Raw genomic sequence first — 26,302 nt, forward strand, 5'->3', positions numbered from 1 at the left:
GAAATATCAATAACCTCAGATATGCAGATGACACCACCCTTATGGCAGAAAGTGAAGAGGAACTAAAAAGCCTCTTGATGAAACTGAAAGTGGAGAGTGAAAAAGTTGGCTTAAAGCTCAACATCCAGAAAATGAAGATTATGGCATCCGGTCCCACCACTTTATGGGAAATAGATGGGGAAACAGTGGAAACAGTGTCAGACTTTATTTTTCTGGGCTCCAAAATCACTGCAGATGGTGACTGCAGCCATGAAATTAAAAGACGCTTACTCCTTGGAAGGAAAGTTATGACCAACCTAGAAAGCATATTGAAAAGCAGAGACATTACTTTGCCAACAAAGGTCCGTCTAGTCAAGGCTATGTTTTTCCTGTGGTCATGTATGGATGTGAGAGTTGGACTATGAAGAAGGCTGAGCACCGAAGAATTGATGCTTTTGAACTGTGGTGTTGGAGAAGACTCTTGAGAGTCCCTTGGACTGCAAGGAGATCCAACCAGTCCATTCTAAAGGAGATCAGCCCCGGGATTTCTTTGGAGGGAATGATGCTGAAGCTGAAACTCCAGTACTTTGGCCACCTCATGCAACGAGCTGACTCATTGGAAAAGACTCTGATGCTGGGAGGGATTGAGGGCAGGAGGAGAAGGGGATGCCAGAGGATGAGATGGCTGGATGGCATCACTGACTCGATGGACGTGAGTCTGAGTGAACTCTGGGAGTTTGTGATGGACAGGGAGGCCTGGCGTGCTGCAATTCATGGGGTCGCAAAGAGTTGGACACGACTGAGCGACTGAACTGAACTGAACTGTACTGGTATACAGAGATTGCTTGGTAATATCTGATGAGTGAATGACTACAGAAAGGTATGGGAACCAGCCTCTTCCTAGCATAGCACAGAATATTCAATGGTACATTTAAACTGTTAATAATTGGCTAGAGTTTGTCCATGAGGGTTGATCTTGAACAAGTCTTATGTTAGGGCTACAGCAGCTGAATGAAAACAAAAACAAAAACAAAAAAACATGAAACACGCTCTCCTCAAGGAAGATAAAATGAATTCAAATGAAATCACTTGGGAATACTTAATTAAGCATTGAGCTATATGCAAGTACTATGCGTACTTTGAGGTTACCATGGTCTGGAGTAGTCGATTTACTACAGGGTAATATAAATGGTACTTTACTAAGACTATTCTGGGAGAAATGTATGTAAGAAAAATTCAAAAGTGGGAACCTGGAGAAATTAGGTTGGTCAGGAGTCAGGAGATGTGGCCTGGCATAGGCTATGGTAGTAAGAATAGTGAGGAAAAGGCAATTCCTCTTCTGGTGTAACGTGGTGATGGTTGGGATAGAAGCGGAAGGACAGCAGACAAGTCAGGAGAGCTTTCGGGTTTCTTTAGAGATTAGAGAACAGTGGTAGCACCAGTCAATTTGAAAAAATTAGTTATTAATGGGCTTCTCTGGCTCAGTGGTAAAGAACCCGCCTTGCCAATGCAGGAGACTCAGGTTCTATCCCTGGGTCAGGAAGATCCCCTGGGGAAGGAAATGGCGACCCACTCCAGTATTCTTGCCTGGGAAATCATATGGACAGAGGAGCCCACTGGGCTACAGTCCATGGGGCTGCAAAAGAGTCAGACATGACTTGGTGACAAAACGACAGTAACAGTTGTTAGTGGTGCCACCAATATAAGCTCTTGGAAGCTGCAACTCTAAAACATATTGGGAAGACTGTGAACTAATCACCTTGTGAGTTATAGACTATACAGACACTTTGATTGGAAATTTAAAGAATATATCCAACAAGAGAGCTGATATCATTGACTTGAGAAGGCCTGTATTGTAGGTGATAATGACTAATAACTTGCATAAATTTCAGGCTAGGTTTGGTAAAAATGTTATGCATGACAGACTATGAAAACAGTAAGTAGAAGTTCATGATTTCACATGAATGAGGAGTAATTCATTTGCAATTCACTAATCCTGCTATTCTATAGCAAGTCCTCTTTTTTCCCAGCCAAGGGAAAGATGATAGAACAAAACATGTCTTTGACTGTACATGTCTTCAAAATATTTGGTATTTCCACGATAATGCAGCATGAGATTTGGTGGCATTGCAAATCAACACTTAACAGAACTACTTGAGTAAATTACCTTAAGGAAACAAAATCAATATGCTTTAAAACCTAGACACAGTTTAAAAGTGATGTGAGAGTTGGTTTTGCTAGAAACTTGGGCATTAAGAACCCTGAGTTGGACCTTATTTATTCTCTGTCTGACTTTGTGCTCTTCATCTAAACTTCTTTATCATCATTTGCTGAACACCCCCAGGATGCTTATACCCACCCACAACATGCCAAAGATGCAGTCCTAGAAGGTCACTTTCTAAACAAATGGATAAATGCACAAAGATGATTCTTTTCTTTTTTCTGGATAAAAAAGCTGAAAGAGGATAATGAGGATTATTCATGGGATTTAGGGTAGGAGATAATCTGTCCATTTCATACAAACATGAAACTTTTTCTGAACCCCATTCTGTTTATAATGCTGTTGTTAATTCAACTTGAATATCAAAGACAGAGCTGTTAATTCCATCCCCCACCATATATAACTCTATTCCAGCAAACATCATCCTCTCAAGAAACACAGGAGTACATTTGGAAGGATTATGATTCTGTGTTGAAATACTGTTAACTGCCTTTCTTTTCTTTTTACAATATTTTTCTAAACCTGCACTTCTCCCTTCATTGTAACTAAGAAATAGACTCCTTGTTTCTTCTACACTACCATTTGTTGAATGTTTCAATATTATCTTGAATTCTTCTTCTTTGATCCAGGAAATTAGCAGTCTCACAGACCTTGGTCACCCATCTTGATTATGGCTTCCATGTACAAAAACATTGCATTTATATGTTTACATGTGAGGATCTGTGTGTGCAATAACTTTTCAGGTTTGTCTAAAAGGCTCAGTTCTGCCCTACTGGCTGAACTTAACCTTATAGCTAAGAAAAAAATTTTCATTACATAGATTTAGACTTTAGTATCATCTTCAAATGTTAAAAATATGCATCCATGACTATCATTTAGGACATCTGTAATTTAAATTTTGGACTGACAGCTTTGGCCCACCATTCACAAAATGACTGATCAATGATCATAGTTCTTTGGACACTGGCCTTGGCTATTCGTATCTTGAGCACTTGCTCTGTAGGACCTTATAATTTAAGCCAATGCATCCCAAAGAGATATAAATAGGTTTTAGGGGGAAAACCATTCTGTGGGTAAACATACTATTATAAAGAATTTTCAGATCCTTCATAAGCTAATAGGTAACATGCCTTCAATGGGGCAGAGTTATAGTGGGAAATGTTTTCCAAATTTATGATGGAAGAACCACAGAAACGTGCCCTGTACCCAGAAGAACTGCTGCTGCTGCTGCTAAGTCACTTCAGTCAGGTCCAACTCTGTGCAACCCCTTAAACAGAAGCCCAACAGGTTGCCATTTCCTTCTCCAATGTGTGAAAGTGAAGTCGCTCAGTCGTGTCCGACTCTTTAGCAACCCCATGGACTGCAGCCCACCAGGCTCCTCCATCCATGGGATTTTCCAGGTAAGAGTACTGGAGTGGGGTGCCATTGCCTTCTCCACCCAGAAGAACTAGCACCATATAGAATTTACATTGGGGAACCCTGGACTAGTTAATTTCCAAAGTGGCAGATTCCTGCAATCCATATTCTTCTTTTCTCTCCTTCCCAAGGGAAAATTGCAGAATATCCCATTTTCTGGCAAGTGCCCAATAAAACTTTGGGGTTAGACCAACTCTAGACAGATTATCAGAACCAGATGTACAGCTACCAACCTAATGTGTGGTCACCAAACAAGTTCTAGGGTAGAATGTAAGAATCCTGACCTTGAATGTAAATAGTTCCTCCCATCATGTTACGTTTGTTTTTGGTATGTGTGTGTGAGAGAGAGAGAAAGAGAGAGTATGTGTGTGTACATACTTTACAACTGCACTAAAACATCAATTTAAAAAATATTTTTTATTTAATTTCCCATTTATTACTCTAGATACCCCAACATTCCAGTTCAAGGCTAAAGCCATAAGTTTTACCTAAACCAATAAGCAATTACTAGTCATAGAATGAGAAATGAAATGTGAAACAAAGTGAAAGTTTTATTAGTTTTTCTCCAATCATATTAAATATCTGTGGGCATTTTAATTGTGGCTTGAAGTAGACTTACCTGTTATTTTTTTCTTATGTGGATTGTCTGCTATTATGTTATAAAATAAATGTGTTTAGCATCAATTCTAAGAAGCCATATTAACCATATAATTAACCATATTAATCTGAGCCAGGGATTGGTACTTTCCTAAAGAACTGATAATATTATTTTATTGATTTGTTTTAGTATTTTTTTTTTTAATATTTATTTGACTGTGACAGGTCTTAGTTATAGCATGTGGGATCTAGTTTCCTGACCAGGGGTTGAACCCAGGCCCTTCTACATTGGGAGCTCAGAGTTTTAGTAGAGTCCCCATGTTTTAGTATTTTTGATCTCTGGTTCCTCTGCCTTTTCTAAAACCAGCTTGAACATCTGGAAGTTCGCAGTTCACGTATTACTGAAGCCTGGCTTGGAGAATTTTGAGCATTATTTTACTAGCGTGTGAGATGAGTGCAATTGTGTGGTAGTTTGAACATTCTTTGGCATTGCATTTCTTTGGGATTGGAATGAAAACTGACCTTTTCCAGTCCTGTGGCCACTGCTGAGTTTTCCAAATTTGCTGGCATATTGAGTGCAGCAGTTTCACAGCATCATCTTCCAGGATTTGAAATAGCTCAACTGGAATTCCATCACCTCCACTAGTTTTATTTGTAGTGATGCTTCCTAAGGCCCACTTGACTTTGCACTCCAAGATCATGGTGTGAGTGATCACACCATGAAAGTAGGGTAGGAAACTCTAAAACTACTATTTTTAAAAACTACTGGTGCTAGAAATCAATATGTAAGTGTGGATATAGAGATGAATACAGAGAAAGAGACTGAAGTATAACTTTAATTTGGTATATATAAACTTAGGTCTAAGGATACGTAGGACCGTCAGTTTATAAAGTTTCTCATGTATTCTTCAAGACTTCTAGTTGTGAATATGGTGATTATTTTCTTCTCTTGTTGAGATTTTAAGTTAAGGGCAAAACCCACTGCTGTATTTTCTCTCCCTTCCATCATTATTATTGGGTTGGGATTGTTAAGACTAAGAACAAAAAGTCAGGCTAGAACACTTGTGCCAAGACAGACTGAAGTCTACTAGGAATGCAGCTAGAAACTAGGAACTGACCTTTGGCAGAGGCATGCATAACCCTATTTGGGAATGTATATATGTGAAAGTTGCTCAGTTGTGTCCGACTCTTTGTGACCCCAGTGACTATACAGTCCATGGAATTCTCCAGGCCAGAATACTGGAGTGGTTAGCCTTTCCCTTCTCTAGGGGATCTTCCCAACCCAGGGATCAAACCCAGGTCTCCCACATTGCAGGCGGATTCTTTACCAGCTGAGCCACAAGGAAAGGTGGCGATAAAAAGATTTTAAGAGAACTTAAGGGAACTTGGTGTTCCCTTCAGTTTTGAAGGAAGATAAAATCAGCAATCCTCTAGATTTCTTCATAGGGTAGTTTGCTTTTGTACATGGGGATTTATAGCATTAGGTATCTTGAAAGTTTTAAATAACCAGAGGTTATTGTTTGGCTCTCTCTTTGGTAATATAACCATCCCAGATGGATCAGGGTCCAAATATATTTCACTTAAAGACAACCCCTGCAAGTCCATTTTTATATATCTTATCTCTAATATTTAAGGGTATTTCTATCTTCCGTGTAGTAGCCAGCCTCCAAAATGGTCCTCAGTGATCCTTGTCTCCTGTGTTTCCTCTTCCACTTAGTACTAGGGGTTGTCTGTCTGACCAACTGAAGGAGGCAGAAATGATGGTCTGTTACTTGCAACAGTTAGAACTGGACATGGAACAACAGACTGGTTCCAAGTCAGGAAAGGGGCACATCAAGGCTGTATATTGTCACCTTGCTTATTTAACTTATATACAGAATAAACTTTGCAAAATGCTGGGCTGGATGAAGTACAAGCTGGAATTAAATTTGCTTGGAAAAACATCAATAACCTCAGATATGCAGATGACACCACCCTTATGGCAGAAAGTGAAAAGGAACTAAAGAGCCTCTTGATGAAAGTGAAAAAGGAGAGTGAAAGGCTGGCTTAAAACTCAACCTTCAAAAAACAAAGATCACGGCATCCGGTCTCATCACTTTATGACAAATAGATGGGGAAACAGTGGAAACAGTGACAGACTTTATTCTCTTGGGCTCCAAAATCACTGCAGATGGTGACTGCAGTGATGAAATTAAAAGACACTTGCTCCTTGGAAGGAAAGCTATGACCAATCTAGACAGCATATTAAAAAGCAGAGACATTACTTTGCTGACAAAGGTCTGTATAGTCAGAGTTATGGTTTTTCAAGTAGTCATGTATGGATGTGAGAGTTGGACCATAAAGAAGGCTGAGAGCCGAAGAATTGATGCTTTTGAACTGTGGTGTTGGAGAAGACTCTTGAGAGTCCCTTGGACTGCAAGATCAAACCAATCAATTCTAAAGGAAATCAATCCTGAATATTCATCGGAAGGACTGATGCTGAAGCTAAAGCTCCAATACTTTGGCCACCTGATGTGAAGGGCTGACTCATTAGAAAAGACCCTGATGCTGGGAAAGACTGACGGCAGGAGAAGGGAATGACAGAGGATGAGATGGTTGGATGGCATCATTGACTCAATGGACATGAGTTTGAGCAAGCTCCAGGAGATGGTGAAGGACAGGAAAGCCTGGTGTGCTGCAGTCCATGGGGTCTCTGGACCTGACTGACCAACTGAACAACAATTCCCATCTTATTTGATATTTGAATACTGGGAGAGGTTATGCATGCTAAAATATTTTCCCCCTTTTCCTTCACGCTACTATCCTGTCTAGATTTTTTGCAATCAGCATGGACTATATTTGAAATAGTAATTTAAAAGATAAATTAAAAATTTTTAAATATAAAGTTTTAATTATGGAAAATTTGAAACATACACAGAAGTAGGGAGTATATATGTGCCATCACCCAGCTTTAACATGACCAATTTTGTCTGACCTATTCTCCAAACACCTTAATGTCTCCTTTGCTTATCATTTGCATTGGGTTATTTGGATGCAAATTGAAGACATTGTCTTCTCCCATTGGTATGTCTTCTCCCATAAGACAAGGTAGTTTTAATAATCTTATTTCAAATCTGGGAAGCAGAAGTTTACCTGTTGTTCTCACGGATTGGTTCTAAAGAAAATGTTATTTAGCAGAAATATGTTTTTATTGTAGGCAAGTTGCATAACTGGTCATCATCCTGCACTGTATTATTTATTCAAAGGTATAAGGTATTAAAAAACTTAATTTTTACACATTTTTGTGGGGATTTCACATACTCCTATGCTGAATTTTGCATTTATGCAACTTTTTCTCTGACATTTTAAGATCTGCTGGGAAGCTGAAAGATCTGTAGTTTAGTTATAATAAACAAACTCCTTCAGTGATGGAGTTTTAGAAAACTATAGTTAGAACTTGGGATGGTACTTACCCTGACTTCAAATGTACTTGTAGTTAAGGCACAAAAGGTAGGCCAGTGCATAGTCAATGAAGGATGATTTTCCTGACCCCTAGTGCTTTATAAGGAACACTCAGAACTAGCATGAGAAGTGGCCCATTCACTCAAATATCTTCCCCTCCCTTTTGCAGAACCCCTGGCTGCAGTGGGGCCTGCAAGATCTCTTCATGATTATTACTGCATCTAGTGTCTTATTTTTCCAGCTGGTGCATTGCTTCCCTGGGGAGGCTTCTTGATGTTCACCCTCTACGAGCCTCCTGCCTGCTCTCTGGGGAATCATCCTATGACCCTACTCTATATAGACAATGTCTGCTTCTAACCTGAATTGTGATTAAATGGATGGGTTTAAAAACTGATTATGGCTCACCACAAAAATAGTGTTAGAACTATGATTAAAATTCCAGTTATGTGAATTTCAACTCTGTCCTCCTCCTACCACATACAAGCAAATCAGAATATTACTTTGGATCCAGTAGCTTTGGTATTTTTTTTAAAAGAAATGAATGCGCTGTTAGTACCGGTACTTGAATGCTTTCGAAACAGAAATGAAAAATTGTCTAACACTTTAAACACACAACTATTTTGCACACAAGTTTAAAGTAAGCTGGATCAAGGATCCATTTTGAAGACTGTCTTTAAAGAGGGTCAGACAATGTCTTTAAAGAGCATATTTTAGAAAAGGACTCCTTTAACAGAATTAGTTGGCTTCCATTTAGACCATCTTCACATTCCTGCCTTGCCGTCTGGCTATCAGTTGTTCTGTACAGGCCTCTACTTTGGGATGTGTTTCCTGCTTTGTCTTCCTCTATGGGGACCTCCTGGCATTAGCCTTGGCTGTCTTCCCGTGACTTTATCTCTTGGCTCATGGATCAATTTTATTGCTCATTTCATGACCCTGAATACTTTATTTCTTCACCTTTCTCTAGTCCTGCATTATACTGACCCATGTAGAAAAAACAGAAGAGAAAGAGTTTAAAAGAAAGAAAAATAAGAAGGAGAGGTGTTAAAAATATGGAAAAAGGGTAAGAAGAACATGAAAAAGCTACCATATATCTTGCATGAAAAAGTCATTTAATATGTCAACATTTAAAAAGTAGATTGCAAAATCAGATATTGCTACTTTAAATGGTAGCTATAGGGCTGCAGTAGAAACACTGCCTTGGCAGTTAATGTCGTTGTTTAGTCGCTAAGTTGTGTCTGCCTCTTTGCGATCCTATGAACTTTGTGATCCTATTAATAGGCTCCTCTGTCCATGTAATTTCCAAGGCAAGAATACTGGAGTGGGTTGCCATTTCCTTCTCCAGGGGATCTTCCCAACCCAGAGATCAAACCCGCCTCTGCTGCTTGACAGGTGGATTCTTTACTACTGCTCCACCCAGGAAGCTCATTGGTGGTTAATAGATCATTTAAAAAACCCAATTCAGGGACTTTCCTGGTGGTTCAGTGGGTGAGATTCTGCACCTACACTTCAGGGGATTATGGGTTTAATCCCGTGTCTGGGAATTAAGATCATATCATGCATGGTATGAACAAAACAATCACAAATCACCTAGTTCAAAGTAGCTTATATACTTCCTCGGGCTTCAATATGTGATTGTTGGGGTAGTGCCAGGCAGTGCCATGGTTCAGTTGGATGAAGGAGAAAATGTGATTCTCTGTAAAAGCATAACGATGGAGTGACCATTAGAGGTGTGTGTACTCCAAATACACTCACAGTAGCTTCTCATACTATAATCCTATAACCCAAATCAGTAGTGTCCCCTTTCAGAAGTCAATTCTTTCAAAAAAAATAATGGGAAATGGTGAGTAGAGATTATGCCACCTGGGAGGGTTAAGCAGCAAATTACTTTCTCAGTAAGTTCTCCTGAATATGGAATAGGAATTCCTAAAAATGTCTGCTGTCCTAAAGCAGATTTGCCAGAGCTGAGTCTAGGACCCTGGAGATTTATGCTACAATATCCTCAAACCTGGCTCTCTCTGGTGCTCTGAAAGAGTCTCAGTGAATTCAAAGACACTCCTTTCCCTACCCGCCAAAGAATACTTTTGATCTACGGGAAAACAAAACAAAACAATTCTGATGGGAATGAATTAGCACAGAAAAGACTTGCCTTTGAGAATATCACTTGTTCCTGGGTGCTCCATCATTGTTGGCCACACACATGAAAGCACTGATGAGGAGGGCTAAGAAACCTGGAGATACAAAAAGTTCAAATGCTAGGATTTGTGAATAAAGAATTTTGCCAAGCTATCATCTCTACAGCATTAAAAAATGACCTTGGGAACATCCTTTAAACTCTTTACCACTAATTTACATGCACCAATATAAATAATATTGTAAGACTAACATAGGAGTGAGCCTGATTTTATAAGAGAGCTTAAGCTATCATGTTACAACACAAAGGTCACACTAAATTTAGATACCCCATTTATAAGAATTAAGTTTCTATTCATATGTGAATTGGATTTGGAAATCTGATTTTAAAGTGCAGGAATCACTTTCAAATGTGATCGTATGAAATTTAAAAATACGTATTTCATATAGAATGTATCAAAATGTGAAATTATTCTTTAAATATTTTTAACACCTTTCGTTTATGAATAATGGGCATTTCATACTACTTTGTGGCAAGAGTGTTAACTACTTTTAGCATTCAGTTGTTTAGAGCTTACCCAGCAAATGTTTTAGTATGTATCTATAGTCCCATCACTTCATGGGAAACAGATGGGGAAACAGTGGAAACAGTGTCAGACTTTATCTTTTTGGGCTCCAAAATCACTGCAGATGGTGACTGCAGCCATGAAATTAAAAGATGCTTACTCCTTGAAAGAAAAGTTATGACCAACCTAGATAGCATATTCAAAAGCAGAGACATTACTTTGCCAACAAAGGTCCATTTAATCAAGGCTATGGTTTTTCCAGTGGTCACGTATGGATGCAAGAGTTGGACTGTGAAGAAAGCTGAGCACCGAAGAATTGATGCTTTTGAACTGTGGTGTTGGAGAAGACTCTTGAGAGTCCCTTGGACTGCAAGGAGATCCAACCAGTCCATCCTAAAGGAGATCAGTCCTGGGTGTTCTTTGGAAGGAATGATGCTAAATCTGAAACTCCAGTACTTTGGCCACCTCATGCAAAGAGTTGACTCACTGGAAAAGACTCTGATGCTGGGACGGATTGGGGGCAGGAGGAGAAAGGGACGACAGAGGATGAGATGGCTGGATGGCATCACCGACTTGATGGACATGAGTCTGAGTGAACTCTGGGAGATGGTGATGGACAGGGAGGCCTGGCGTGCTGCGATTCATGGGGTCGCAAAGAGTCGGACATGACTGAGTGACTGAACTGAACTGATAGAAATATTTTAGAGTAGCTGTTCTTAAATGTGATCTGGGAATCTTTGTTGGGTCTTCCAAACCCTTTCAGGGAGTGATCAAGGTCAAAACTATTTTCAAAACAGACTAAGGCATTATTTATCTTTTTCACTCTGATTCTCTCATATGTGTAATTTGGAGATTTTCGGTAGTTACATGGCATGTGGTATTTCAACTGATTGAATTCAGAAGCAGATATGAGAATTAAACTGTCTTCTATTAAGCAAAACATCAGTTTGAAAAAATGTAAAGGAAAGCCATTTTTCTCATGTCCTCCCCAAATACAGTTATTTTTAGTAAAATATTTTATTTATATAAATATGTATTATTGATCATCATTATTTTAAAATAAATTGATAAAGAAGTATTTTAAATATTTTAAAGTTTTAATTTATTATATGGTATAGGTAGTATGTAGGTAGATATAAACATAAACAAAAGCTCTTTGTGGGGGGTGGGGGGGGTCTCGATTTTTAAGATTTATAAAGAAGTCTTAGAGTCCAAAGAGCTCAAGTTTACCTAAAAGCAAAACTTTAAATGTTTACTGGCTTAAAGTACTAACTGATAAACAGCAAAATTGATTTTAATCTGTTCTAAAGAAAATAATTATTTTAAAGTAATTTTTGACTTTGGTTTCCAAAGTCCTTGCATATTTATCATTTTGCAATAAATCTGACAGGTAGGCAGGTCAGAAATTATTCTTAACTAAAACAGGAAGAAATCAAGAAACAGTTTTAGATTGCATAGTAAGTCAGTAGCAGAGCAGCTACAGAACATAAAGTACTTTCAACTCTAATTGAATAATTTGGCACATTAATGTAATTCCTCCTCCTTTCCCTATATAGGGTGATTGTGACACATAAAATATTAAAATGGTATTGCGACAGAACATAGCCTGTAGCCACTTTCCCGTTAAACATCTTCATTCTCGAGCTAACTCAGTGCCCTTTACTGCAGCAGATAGCTAAGCACGGTTAAATGCTTTCCTGTCATTCAAAAACATTGCTAACTCCTACAGACTTTTTTGTAGGAGTTTTTTATGTCTTCATCATTTGCTGGTAGAGCTTCTTTTTATAACTATGGACAGCTTCGCAGGTATACCTGATAGGCGACTTCCATTTGAGAATGAATTTCAGAGTACTGGTCTTTCCTGGATTGTCATGCTAATTCTCTGCTCAAGAACTTAAAAAAACTTCCAGCAGATCAATGTTTACTCTTCTGCTAAGTTTTCAATGCTCCTCAGATTCGGTTTCACATTTCTCATTCAACCTCATTTCTTTTCCCTCTAGTGTGCATTATCTTATGTAGGAGGGTTGTCATCCTTATACCAACCTCACTCTCACTTCCATAATAGCAGTTGGAATTTTCTATATTCTTGCTCATTAATCCTTTAATACCCCTGGGGAGTTGTTATTACTATCCCAACTTTATAGACAAGGAGCTGAGCCCAAAGATATTAATGTGACAAGCTTGAGACAACACATCTTTCTGATCAATGGTGGAGCCAATATTCAAACCTATGTCTGTCTGGGAATGAGGGTAATGCTGTTAGCCATTACACCATATATATCAGTAAACGAATTAAATTTAAATAGGTTAAATGATCCAAGATTTTGTGCTAATACTTCCTAAAGAAAACAACTAAATACTATTTATAAGAGACACATCTAAAACACATAAATACAAAAAGATTGTAAGTCATAGGATAAAGCCACCCCCTTACTCTCCACACTCACATACAAGCTGCCATAGTTAAACTTTACAACAAAAATCATTATAAGAAAGCAAGAGGGATATTTGATAATTACAAAAAGTTCAATTCATCAAGAAAATATCATAATTTTGACATTTAATATAGAGGTTCAAAGTACTGAAAGCAAAGATTAGCAGTAGAAGGAAAAAGAGATAAACCCATAATGATAGTGGGAGATCTTAACATCCTTCAATAACTGATAAAGTAAGTAAACAAAATATCAGTTGGGATATAAAACAATACAATATATAAAACAATACTTGAACTTGAATACTTGAATATAATACTTGAATATAAAACAATACTTGAACAATACAATCATTAGATCAAATTTGTATCTGAGGAACACTATACTCCTAAACAAGAGAGAATACAAATCATTCTTTTCAAATACAAGTGGAAACTATTTGGAACTGAAAAATCATGAAAATAATGTTATCAAAACTTGAGTTAATTGTTTATAGAGAAATTTATAGCCCTAAATGTAAATATCAGAAAAGAAACACAACAGAAGGCTGAGAAACCAATGAGCTAAGCATTCATTTAAAAAAATTAGGAAAAAACTGGAAGATAGGAAATAATATTAGTAGAAATTAATTTAAAAAAGCATACATATAATTGGATCAACAAAGTCAAAAGTTGGTCTTTTAAAAAAGTAATAAAATTGCTAAATGCCTGGTAAATTGATTTAAAAAAAGAGAGATAGCAAAATAACCAGTATTGGGAATAAAAAAGTAGGACATTACCAAAGATTCTATAGACATTAAGTGATAATAGAAGATACTATGAAAAACTTTGTCATTAAATTTGAAAATGTAAATGAAGCAGACAATGTGCTAAAGAAAACTGTTAAAAACCGAAACAAGCAGATACAGAAAATCTGAGTAGCATTAAACTATTTAATCTTTTAATAAAAAGACCTTCTCATAAAGAAAACTCTAGGTTCATATTGTTTCTTTGGTGAATTGTAGCAAACATTTAAGGAAGAAATAATGATCAGTCTTACACAAAGTCTTCTTGAGCCTAGAAAACAAAGAAGTACTCACTAGCTTGTTTCATGAGACCAGCAAAATCTGACATGTTTCTATTAAAAGAAGGAAAATAACAGACCAACCTTACTTGTAAACATAACACAAAATATTAAACAAAAATTTAATACTACTGTATATTCAATGATATATAAAAAGGCCAGTATATCATGATCAGGTTGGGTTCATGCCAGCATTGCAAGGTTGGCTGAAGAGTAGAAAACCAATCCACGTAATTTACCATACGAACAGAATAAAAGAGAAAAATCCTATGATCATCTCAACAGGTACAGAAAAAAATCTGATAAAACTCATTTCCAATTATGATAAAAACTCTCAGCAAGAGAGTTAGGATTAGAAGGGGAATTCCTTAATCTGCTCAAAGATTTGTTAAAAAACAAAATGAAACAAAAACTCAGCAATCCTGTTGAAACACTGATGAAGTGTTGAAAGATTTCCCTTTGAAGTCAGGAACAAGATAAAGGTGCCACTACCACAACTTCTCTTCAACATTGTCCTGGAGGTTCTAGCCAGTCGACTAAAACAAGAAAACGAAGGATGGAAAGGAAAAATCAACTGTTACTATTCACAAATTATATAATTCTATGTAGAAGATGGAAAAAAATAAAGAGGAGCTACGCCAGTGTGATACTGGCCTAAGGTAGATAAACAGACCAATGGAATATAATACAGAGCCTAGAAACAGACTAATGTTATATCAACAGTTGATTTATGACGAAGGTGGTAATGTAGAACAAGGTATTTTCAACAAGTAGTGCTGAAACAACTGAATATTCATACTGGGAAAAAAAAAAAGAAACTTGATCTCCATACCATAAGTAAAAATCAATTCCAGGTAACCTGTAATTATAAATGTGAATGGAAAAACTCTAAGGCTTCTAGAAAGTAATACAGGAGATCTATCTTTATTGTTGTTCTTTAGTCACTAAGTCATGTCTGACTCTTATGATGCCATGGACTGTAGCCCACCAGGCTTCTCTGTCCATGGGATTTCCCAGGCAAAAATACTGGAGTGGGTTGCCATTTCCTTCTCCAGGGGATCTTCCCAACCCAGGGATTGAACTTGCATCTTCCATGCTGCAGGTAGATTCTTTACCACTGAGTCACCAGGGAAGCCCAACAGTATATAATTGTATACCAGAGTTTATTCTACAATTAGTAGAGTTGTTTCCAGTTTGGGACTGTTTTGGGTAAGATTGCTATAAAATGTCTCTAGGTGGACATGTAGATGAATTTCTGTAACGTACTCAACTAAGAGTGGAATTTCTAAGTCCTCAAGTATGCATATATTTAATAGATAAGGAAATGCCAGGCTTTTCCAAAAGTATTATGAAAAGTTAAAGGGTTTGTTGCTCATTGGTGTCCTACTCTTTGTGACACCACGGACTGCAGCCCTGCCAGACTCCTCTGTCCATGGGATTTTCCAGGCAAGAATACTGGAGTAGGTAGCCATTCCCTTCATGAGGGGATATTGCCAGCCCAGGATCAAACCTGGGTCTTCTGCATTGCAGGCAGATTCTTCACCACTGTGCCACCAGGGAAGCCAAAGGAATTGTATAAAATCTATTCCAGCAACTTAGGAGAGTTCCCATATGAGAGTTCTGACATGTTATTGTCAGTCTATTTAGTTTTAAATAAATAAATATGGGAAGTATCCTATGAAGCTGGAATGATTTTGTACAATTCCTTTGGAAAAGTCTGGTATTTCATTATCTATTAAACGTATGCGTATTTGATGACCTAGAAATTCCACTCTTAGATGAGTATATGTTACAGAAATTCATCTATATGTCCACCTAGAGACATATTCCGGAGAAGGCAATGGCACCCCACTCCAGTACTCTTGCCTGGAAAATCCCATGGATGGAGGAGCCTGGTAGGCTACACTTCATGGGGTCGCTAAGAGTCAGACATGACTGCACGACTTCACTTTCAATTTTCACTTTCATGCATTGGAGAAGGGAATGGCAACCCACTCCAGTGTTCTTGCCTGGGGAATCCCAGGGACAGGGGAGCCTGGTGGGCTGCCATCTATGGGGTTGCACAGAGTCGGACACAACTCAAGCGACTTAGCAGCAGCAGCAGAGACATATTCAAAAATATTTATAGCAACCATATCCACAACAAAAAACAAACTGGAAACAACTCCATTAATTGTAGAAAAAACCCTGGTATACACATTCAATAGAATACCATACAGCAAGGAAAATGAACGTACTGCAACTACATGCAACAATATGAATGAATCTCATAATGTTGAGTGAATGAAAGCAGACACAAAAGAACATACTATATCATACTATTCATATAAATGAAAAAAAAAACAGGAAACATATGCATGCTTTATTGATAAACATAAAAAACCAAGGAAATGTGTATCATAAAACTCAGGACAGTGGTTACTTTGACAGGTAGAGAGTGTGAACTGATTGGGAGAGGGCATAAGAGGGACTTCTGGGGTGCTGGCAACCCTCTATTTTTCAATCTAGATGGAAGTTACATGGGTTTTTGATCTATGATAAATTATACTTTGGTTTACTTTTTCTCATTTCCTAATAAAAATGTCTAAAATTCAAGAATTCCTTCCAAGGATCACTAATCAACTCTGAAGATAAGCAATGAAAGTCAGTGCAATAAAAAAATTTGGTGCATGTTTCAGGAGTTAATTTCACTTTTTCGTGCTTCATATTAGAAGAGATGTTGTAAACGCAAATAAAGCACTCTCCATGGGGATCTAGGTTATTAAGGGCCACGTGTTCCAGGACTCAAAAGGAATAAGTTTGTGGAGATGGCCCTGCTGAATGTGATTATCACTGAGGTTTTGCCTTTGGAGGGCATCTCAATGGACCATTGTTGTTCAGTCACTCAGTCGTCTCTGACTCTTTGTGACCGCATGGACTGCAACACGCCATGCTTCCCTGTCCTTCACTATCTCTCAGTTTGCTCAAACTCAGTGGACCATGCCTCATGTGAAATATCTGTTTCTCTTAGGAAGGATGAAATAAGTAACAAGGCACTCTGCTTGGGCTTTGCTCTTGTAAGGAGAGGGGTTAGGGGAAAGGATTTCCTAACGTAACCTATATCACACTTATTTCACTTAATAGTATCACAGTTTCTTCCTCACATATATCCCAACTCCTAACTAGCTAATTTTACCATGTAGATGAAGCATAGGCTTAAACGCTTTTGCATCTCACAGCACATGAATTAGTTATGTAATAGGCTCTCACCAAGTGTTGTTACTGCCTACATGGGTTTCATTACTGTGCACATATCTGAAATATATATAATCAGTTTTTCTAATGCTATAATAGTTTACACCAAAAATATAATTTTGGTTTATATCAAATTTTCCATCACCCAGGAGGTAAGGTTTTTTATTATTGTTGATATTGGCAAAATTTATGAATTTTGTCTCCTGAGAGTTGGCAAGAAGTATGTTCAACTTCAACATGGAAAAGACTGTGGGAGTCAGTTAACTACATTTGCATTTAAGGCATGACAATTGGTATTAGATTGAGCTCTCTGGGACTCAAGCAAAAATTAATAGACCTGTCCTATTCCAAAGATTCTGAGGCAGTTGTTGCTTATACAGCATTCTGGCAAGAAATCAAAGACTTTTGGAGAAGGAAATGGCAACCCACTCCAGTACTCTTGCCTGGAAAATCCCATGGACGGAGGAGCCTGGCGAGCTACTGTCTATGGGGTCGCAAAGAGTCGGACATGACTGAGCGACTTCACCAAGACTTCTACGTGACTGCAAGCAAACATGCTGCTTGGTGTTTCAGTACTGTTCTAGAAACATCTAGAAGGGTGTGAGAAGCTCAAAGACTAGAGTTGCTGAATTCTCAAATTTAAGCAGTCTTTTTCCTTAGAGCATTCACAGCAATTTACTCCTGCTGCTCCCTTTTCCCACTCCTAGTCTATCTCAAAGAGACAGTGGTTAGAAGCAGCAGCTAAACAGGAGTGGGGCTCCGTGATTCTGTAGCTAGACTGGATGCTTACTGCTGAACTCTCTCTTTCAGATTCGGTGGTCAGGAATACAAATCAAGTCCTCTTCACTGTTTACCTGAATTTTCTCCAAATTATTAAATGGTTCTTTTGTATTGCTCAAATAACTTCTGGAATATCTTAACTCTTTTGCAGAAGACTGTGTTAGCAAGCAGGTGGCTACTCAAAAAGGAGGTGAACTCAATGGACTCGGAAAGCTTATGGCAACGCCTTCTCTTACCATTCCCAAGACTTACTTTTAAATCGCACCTTATGCGAAAAGGAACTTCTGATGGTTGAGGTCTGCAAGGTGGCTGATAAAAGTCTATCTGATTAACTGGCTGAAAACGATTGTGGAGCACAGTCCTACTGACGCACCTCCCATTTCTCTAAGTGCCGCTCTCCAGAAATGAAGTCAAAATGTAGATGACCGAGACGTCTTCAGAACAGTTGTTGGGTAATTTTATCTTTGGGTTTCCCAGGTGGCTTAGTGGTAAAGAATCCGCCTGGAGACGCAGGTTGATCCTTGGGTCAGGAAGATCCTCTGGAGAAGGAAATGGCAATTCACTAAGTATTTTTGCCTGGGAAATCCCATGGACAGCGGAGCCTTGAGGGCTACAGTCCATGGAGCTGCAAAAGAGTTGGACAGGAGTTAGCGACCAAACAATAACAATTTTATCTCTAGCAACAGAAATCTTTGGCACTACTAGGAAAATGCAAAGAAGGGCGCAACACCCAGTAACCACAAAAAGAGAACCTAGGTTGCAACTCAGCATTAGTGATTACTAGATGCATGCCTTTGGGCAACTTAAGAGTCTCCGAGTCTGTTTTCTCATTTCAGTTTTTTCAAAGCTTACTTACTTGAGATCTAGCACTGAGCACAGTGCCAGGCTCGAAGTAGGTGACGAGAAAATGATAGGAATTTGCTTTGATGGTTATAGGCAACCAATCAGTTCTGAGTTACTTTTAGAGACCGCCGCAGCGAGGGAGAGAAGAGGTGGGCCCAGGAAATGATGGCGTTGGTTAGCTCGTCAGGTCCCCAGATGGTCCGAGGAGTCTGGTCCTGAGAGCTACTCCGGAGAAGACCACCCAGCGTACTAGGTCACCTCGGGGAGCGTTTGCGGTTTGGCTCCAAATCTTGCCTGACTCAGGCCGGGCCAATCCCCGGACTGCTCGAACTCACCTGCTTGACAGGTGTCAGCGGTCTGGGGTGTGACTGTGGAGGCGGGCGGCCGCGGTGGGCGGGAGCTGAGGATAAGTAGCTCCAGGCGCATGGCACCCGCCGCCCAGTCGCCGCGGTGGCTGCCGGGATGCGCCGCAGCGAATGGTCGCGCCGGGCGCCGCTCTGAGTGACCTTTCACCCGCGCCCAGCGGCCCCGGGTGGTGGCACAAGGCGGAAGCCATGGCGGAGGCGGCGGCTGCGGCGGGCGGGACGGCCGCGGGCGCGGGCTCCCGGTCCACAAAGGACCGGGACCGGGACCGGGATCCGGAGCGGGACCGCGCCGGGCGGAGGCTGCGAGTTCTTTCAGGCCATCTGCTGGGCCGGCCGCAGGAAGCTCTGAGTACCAACGATTGCAAAGCGCGGAGAACCGCGGCGACCGGCACGGCGGCGCCCACTGCCACTCCCGCCGCGCAAGAGTCGGGCACCATCCCCAAGAAGCGGTGAGTGACGTCTCTGTTGAGCCAGACGCTGGTGAGGGACCAGGCCGGGCTTGTGCTGCGGGAGGGCACGGGCGAGGTGGGAAAGGAGGTGACACGGGAGGGGGGAAGGCATTCCGGTCCCTGAAAGTGCGGACCATCTCTTTGAAGAGAGCGTAGATGACAAGCAGGATGAAATGGGTTTTGGTCACTGTTTGAGAGTAATAAACCTGAAGAACTCATATTGGGGAAGGCTTTCAGGGGACCTTTTTTCATGGATTCATAATGCCAGAAATTCATTGTCTGTCTTGAATTAATATTTAGGAAGCCAGCGTCTTCGAATATATAGAAGGGGTTTAATTATGATCCTCCAAGGAAATTAAGTTTGTACCAAATGATGGATCTCTTCAAATTCGCTCTAGCTTGGGTGTGAGGTGGCGGTTCCTGGAAGAAGGTGCAGCTGCTGGTTTCTAGGGTGGATTTCTGCTTAGGGGCATGCATTGTTTGAGAGAGGAGGAAATCGAGGGATGGGAAGAAGCAATAAGTAGAAGACACTGTTAGTGACTTAGGGTGTGGTGGTAGCTACTGAGCTCTGGTGTAACCAAAAGCTGAAAGATCCTTGTTTGTGGGTGAGGTTGTTTGTAAGGTATCTGAAGACTTTTTAGAGATCTGATAAGCTCTGATGCAAGCCACTAGGAAAAGCTGTTATTTGAGATGTGGCTTTGTCAGCACGGATAAACTTTGAAAGTGAAAAAAAAAGTTGTTAATGTTTAATGTGTACTTTCAATGTCAGAGATTGTGCTAAATCTAATTTCTTTTACTCCTCTCCAAACTGTGAGGTAGGTGCAGTTAGCTTTCATTTTATAGATGAAGAAGTAAACAAGATTTAGAAGCCTGCTCTAGGCTTGGCAGGTTCACTGTGGCAGGTTAGTTTTCGAAATCTGGCCAAGTTGACTTTAGGGCCAAATTCTTAAACTGTACTGTTTCTGATGAATTCATTCATTAATTCAATATTCGTGAGTCTTACTACATACTCACTGTACTAAGAATGTAGAGATTTAAAAATGCAGTATTTACTGGTAAGGAACTGATAACCTAAGAAGATAAAGTTATAATACAGTATGATAAGAAAGTTAGCTGATAACCATAACAAACAGTCACTTAACCCAGTTTTGGGTATTTATTTATTAGGGCGAAGGCTTTCCAGGGTAGGGATTGCCTGAGTAAATCTCGAAGGTTGTTCTGGGAGTAGCCTGCCAATGGAGAAAAGCATTCTTAGTGAAAAAGCTGTGTTCATAGGTAAAGCAGTGAGAGGTTGACCTGCTAAGAGTTAAGTGTTGCAGGAAGAGGTGAGAATAGCTTGGGATGAGGAGCGGATAGGCTGGTCTTGTTTACAAGATTTTATGTACAGTAAAATATGATTACATTTACCTTTAGAAAGGTCACACTGGGGATTGAGTTGAAGGTTTAAGCAGTTGAGCATATGGTTTTGGGGAACATAGATTTGAGTTTGAATTTCCACTCCACAATTCCAGCTGCATGACCTTGGGCAAGTTACTTAGCCTCTCTCAGAGCTTTAGACCCCTCATCTGTGAAAATGAGGACAGTAAGTCCTGCTTTGCATTGTTGCTGTGAGAATTGAATAATGTAAAGTGATCAAGTGCTTAGTACAGTGCTGATTTCATAACCCTTCAACAAATGGGAGATGCAGTTTTGATTGAGCCCAAGAGATTTAAAAGAATAAACCATTTATTTAGAAGACTAATATCCCAATGAGAAATGCTGTGATTCTGAACTTGGGCAAAATGCTGGGAGTGGGCAATCTATTTGAAAAAGTATTAGGAGGCAGATTTCCCATAACTTGATTACTGAATGGTAGGGGAGGAAGGAATCAAGGGTCACATTCACATTCTGGCCTCTGGCTTCATTTGAAGTTATATTAGCTGTGATTGGATTTAAAACTTTAAAGTTTTCTAATGGTTTAATGTACATTTATGTCCATTCTTTTGTGTGCATGTGTGTGATTGTACATTTATATGCAGGTTCATACTCTTGAACTAAGTAGAGAGGACAAGTGTTCCTTAAAGTTGGACTTGGGGCCTTTATTTATGGCATTCAGAGAAAAATAGTAATGTTTGGAAGGCACAATGGGGTAACAGATGAGGCTTCCCGCAGCTGAGGGTGACTGGTCTGGGAGGCCTTCTGTAGCTGCTCCATGGACTGAAGGCCCAGCTGCATGTAATCTATGCCATTAACGGCCCTGGTGTTTCCTTCAGGATTAGATGTGGTAAAATCTAATCCTGTACAACTATGTTAAAGTTTGAATAATAGGATGAGGGAACACAAAACTTATATCACATGAAGTATCAAAAGCACCTTCACAAGAGTGATCTGCTCAATGTGTTTTTCATGGGACCCAGGTGTCCCTTCTACTTTCTACTGCTTAGCTGGATCTCAGTCTACCAGCACCAGAGCTGAGCCAAAAGGGAAGCAAGTGATGGAGAAGGAAGGAGCCAGTGTGTATTTCTAGTGAAGTGTGAATGTGACTGTATATTGTTATTTTGGAAGGATTTGGTCATGTATGTTATTTGTATAACTCCCTTTCTTTTATTACCTAGGATGATGCCATTGGTTGAAATTCTTTTATTTCATGGCTGGTTATCATCTTGGAATTGCAGGAGTAACTTCTTGAAACTTCATGCTTTCATTCCTCTTACAGGGTAGTCATGTATATATCAATTTACTTAACATTTATAGAGTAGTTGCTTTATGATAGATGTTGTCTTAGGTACTGGAAGTAAAGAGATAATAGTCCTTGGCCTCAAAAAATTCAATCTAGCAAGGGAGGTGTACATTCCAGCACATTTTGAGTAGAGCCAGTGTAGATACAGATGTAGCACAGAGGAAAGAAAGAGTGATATATTCTGTCTAGGGCCTCAGAAGAAGCTTTCTGAAGACGGTTTTAAAATATGGATGGCAGTGTGGCAGGTTGATTTGGTGGTGAGGAGTGTTGGTATTCCAGACAGAAGTCATGGCATATGGCAAAGCAGGAGGGCGGGAAAGTGCACCTTGTATTTAGGTAATTAGACAATTCAGTATTGGTAGAGGTGGGAGTAAGTTAAAAGAGGAGGGCGTGAGCAGGTCATGGAGGCCCTTGGCCTGTAGGTCATCAGTCCTTTCGTTCTTTCACTCATGTATGTGTGAATGTTTGAGTGCTTACTATGCAGCATATAACAGTGAACAAAAACTCTACCCTTGTAGACTTACATTCTGTTTGGAATGGAGATAGTGTAACAGACAAGTAATACAGTATGTCAGATCATCGTGTGACATATAATGAAAAACAATGCAGCGTAGGAGGCGTGGTGATGGAGAGCCCTTAAAGGAATTAAGCTGAGAAGGGATGTGATCAGATTGGATTTGGGTTGGAGAGCAATCACTGCAGCTGCAAGGTTAAGAATGGATTGGAGAAGGATGAGGATGGATATGGGAAGATCCATTCAGGGAGACTGTTAAAGCAGAATACGGGAGAAATACTGAAGGATTAATTCAAGATGATGGCAATGAGAACAGAGAAGCAGATGGGTTTGCATTTTGAAAGTTGGTGCATTAGTTGATATTTAAAACCTGTTACACTTGTCACATGATCTCTTATGAGTAGATTTTAATTACTTCTATCCAAGAACATATATTTTCTTTATTTGAAGTTGTGGAGTAGAGTTTTGAGGATGATGGTTTACTTTTGGACTTCTATTTTCCTGTAAGTGCCTTATAACTCCATGAACAATTTCTTTCTGCTCTTGGTTCTGAATGCAGTTTTAGATTCCTAAAAATCATAGTAAATGTCAGCCAAATATGTGACATTTTTATGCCTTGGTTTTGAATTTTTTTCAATTTTTTTTAGTTATTATAGTGTTATGAAAAAGAAGGAAAAGAACCCTTGTTCACATCTGTCCCTCCATTACCAGTAACCATTTCCCCAGTTGTAATTTTGACTACAACCTCTTGCGGTTTGCATTAGTCAAAACTGTTCTGTGGTAATTTTTATAGCAGTTGTAAACTCTTATAGTTCAGATCAAAAGAATATCTGATTAAGAAAGCTGTTAATTATGTAATTTACTTGCTCATAGTGTCATTTATATACACCATTCTTTAAAAAATAGTGTATTATTTAACATCTACAAGAACCTTGGTAGATATTTTCCAGAAGGAAAAATTTGAGTTAACTTCTTGTAAATATTTCCCAGAAGGGCATCTTGAAGCCTGTAAGAGCTGATGAATTTCTGCAACAAGGTTATTTGCACAAGTGACCTGACTTACAATTTACTGTCATTTGACAAGCTTAGAGCTTATTTTAGTAATTATGCTGAATGAAATACTTAGCCTACTTTGAGTTCCTAACTAGGAATTCTAGTAATAGTAGTAATAGAACTTTTAATTTGCTTTAATTTGCTTAAGGTATCCTGCTGAGGCATGTACATTATCTCATTTAATTTTCACAATAGCTCTGAAAAGGAGGTGATACTATATGTATGTTACAAATGAAGAAGGAGAGACTTAGGGTAGTTGACTTGTCTAAAGTCACACAACTACAAAATAAAAGAGACAGCAATTCAACTCTGATCTGTCTTACCCCACAGGCTGCATTTCTCACCTATGCAGTATTACTGCACTTGACAGTGTTCTCTAGGGGGAAGCTACCTACTTGGTAATCATCAGGTTATTTTGTCATCTAAATTTTAAATCTTTTGTGATTGAATAGATCATGATCGTATACAGTGTCATAATTAAGACAGCATTAGTTTATATTGTACTTATATTATAAAATATGTTTTATATATTTTTATATATTATAAAATATAGATTTCATTTTGATCCTGTCAAAATGAAATTCATAATTTAAGAAAATGTTTAAAAACATAGACCAACCTATTTCCTTTTGCAAGTGAATTTTGTTGTTTGACCTGTGAAAGAAGATGGTGTCGGGGATAAAAGGGAAAGGAGGACTGTGGGTGACCCTAGATCGGAGGAGAAAGGAGAAGAGAAGTAATGGGGGATTTACTGCCTGGGCGTAAATTAACTATCTTTGGATTATAAGTGACTGTGTGTGTATGTGTGTTAGTCACTCATTCGTGTCTGACTCTTTGCGACCCCATGGACTGTAGCCCTTCAGCCTCTTCTGTCCATAGGATTCTCCAGGCAAGGATACTGGAGTGGGTTGCCATTTCCTTCTCCACTATAAGTGAATAAGAAACCCTGAATACTTAACCTCCATGGTTATTTGGTATGATACTTCTCTTAGATTGGAAGTATTATTTTGAGATAGACCCCATCTTCTGTAAGTAGACTTCCTCTTATGTCAGGAAGTTTCTACTATAGAGCTATCACTTCCAGTCACTTAATAAACATATCTAGTAGTAAATTAAGTGATCTTCTTTTAGGCTGCAGAAAAATGAAGTTCTGTTGTAGTCAGATGAGATACTTCATGGAATGCTTTAAAAGCAAGTGCTAAGAACTCCTTTTGGTTTTATTTTCTTACTCTTGAAATAAGATATTAATAATAAACTAATCTTTATCAGATTGGTATGTTAGTTTCAAATCCAAACCAAATCAAACGATTCTGAGTAGAGTTTACTCTCTTTATTTGTTGAGCTTTGCAGTAATATTTAGTTATACCTCTGTCCCACATCTGAGTTCAGAATGAATTGAGAAGTAAGATTCAGAATATAGACAGATGGAGTAAAATGTCAGCTTTATTACCAATAAAGCTGGTTGGAGTATATGGCTTAGGTCAGGGCTGCCTAATATTTGCCCTGCATTAGTTGTGCTCAGTCACAGGTCACGCTGGACCACTGGTAAGCCTCGTACAGGGCACTGAAAGACTCGAATATAACCTCTCCATAGTGGATATATTGGAGAGGCAGGAAAAGGGCTGACCCCAGGTTCCTTGTGCCTCCTCTCAGAAGCAACTAATCGCGAAAGTCATTCTTCCCATGAGAAAGAGTGATTATATGAGGGCTAGGGAGAGGACAGGATTGTTACCTTTCTGAAGTTCCTCCACACTGGAAGCTGGAGGCTGGAGAATGGAGATTTTGCTGGAATGTTTTTGGAGAAATTGAGGGAAAGGGCTGAAAACTTTTTGGTAAATAAAAGTCTTCCACCTGCATCATTTGCTTGTGTTATCCCCACTGCCTCTTGAATATGTCATAGTGTCCTTGGTAGGGCAGTTTGGGTCCGCCAGCAGGATCTGTCTAAATAAGCCTTTCCAGGCTATCTTTCATTTCCTGATACCTACTGTGTATTCTAGCTGCATACCGGAATTGCTGTTCCCAGAATGTGGTCTTTCTTCCCCTTTTCTTTCTTTGATATGTTGGTGTGTCTCCAATATAGTGCACATAGCACTGATGGTCCTGAGATAATTTTGGGGTGGTATAAACTTATCTGGATAGTTATAAATATTTGTATATATACTTATTACTTTTGTTAAACTTTATTGAAATATTACAAATTTATTCTAAAAGTAAATGCAAGAATCTTAGTTTATAGCTTACTTTTTACAAAGTGAACACATCTATCTTACTAGTATTTAGATTAAGAAACAATATTACCAGTACCCCAGAAGCCCTCTTCATGTTCATTTCCAGTGCTGCCTCCCCTCCAGGATAACCGCTACCTTGACTTTTAACACAGTGGCTTGGATTTGCTTGTTTTGGACTTAATATTAATGAAGTATTAATAATATAATGGAATCACATATGTACTCCTTTGTGTTTGGCTTTTTCCTTTCAATATTATGTTCAATATATTCACA

At 39.1% G+C, this 26,302-nt stretch overlaps 1 protein-coding gene and 1 long non-coding RNA gene across 8 annotated transcripts in view; one reads left to right on the forward strand and one right to left on the reverse strand.

Annotated features, from left to right (window-relative positions):
- Positions 1–19,179, reverse strand: part of LOC138984611 (uncharacterized) — a 133,173-nt gene extending 113,994 nt beyond the window's left edge. For 3 of the 6 annotated variants that reach the window (XR_011461848.1, XR_011461845.1, XR_011461850.1), the window contains exons 1-3: positions 18,715–19,141; positions 18,111–18,483; positions 9,801–9,882 (exon numbers count right to left, since the gene is read on the reverse strand). This is a non-coding gene — a long non-coding RNA (uncharacterized lncRNA). Of the gene's footprint in view, positions 1–9,800; positions 9,883–18,110; positions 18,484–18,714 lie in introns of all 6 variants that reach the window. The other 3 variants (XR_011461847.1, XR_011461846.1, XR_011461849.1) reach the window with 3 other exon arrangements.
- Positions 19,180–19,215: 36 nt separating this feature from the next.
- Positions 19,216–26,302, forward strand: part of AGPS (alkylglycerone phosphate synthase) — a 127,216-nt gene continuing 120,129 nt past the window's right edge. Inside the window, exon 1 of one of the 2 annotated variants that reach the window (XM_070358865.1) lies at positions 19,216–19,515. In XM_070358865.1, the coding sequence (XP_070214966.1) occupies positions 19,256–19,515 (260 nt within the window). In that variant the 5' untranslated portion in view covers positions 19,216–19,255. The remainder of the gene's footprint in view (positions 19,516–26,302) is intronic. The other variant, XM_070358864.1, reaches the window with a different exon arrangement.

The sequence above is a fragment of the Bos mutus genome, chromosome 2 (genome assembly GCF_027580195.1).
Source record: "Bos mutus isolate GX-2022 chromosome 2, NWIPB_WYAK_1.1, whole genome shotgun sequence".
In the NCBI taxonomy this organism is placed as follows: Eukaryota; Metazoa; Chordata; class Mammalia; order Artiodactyla; family Bovidae; genus Bos; species Bos mutus.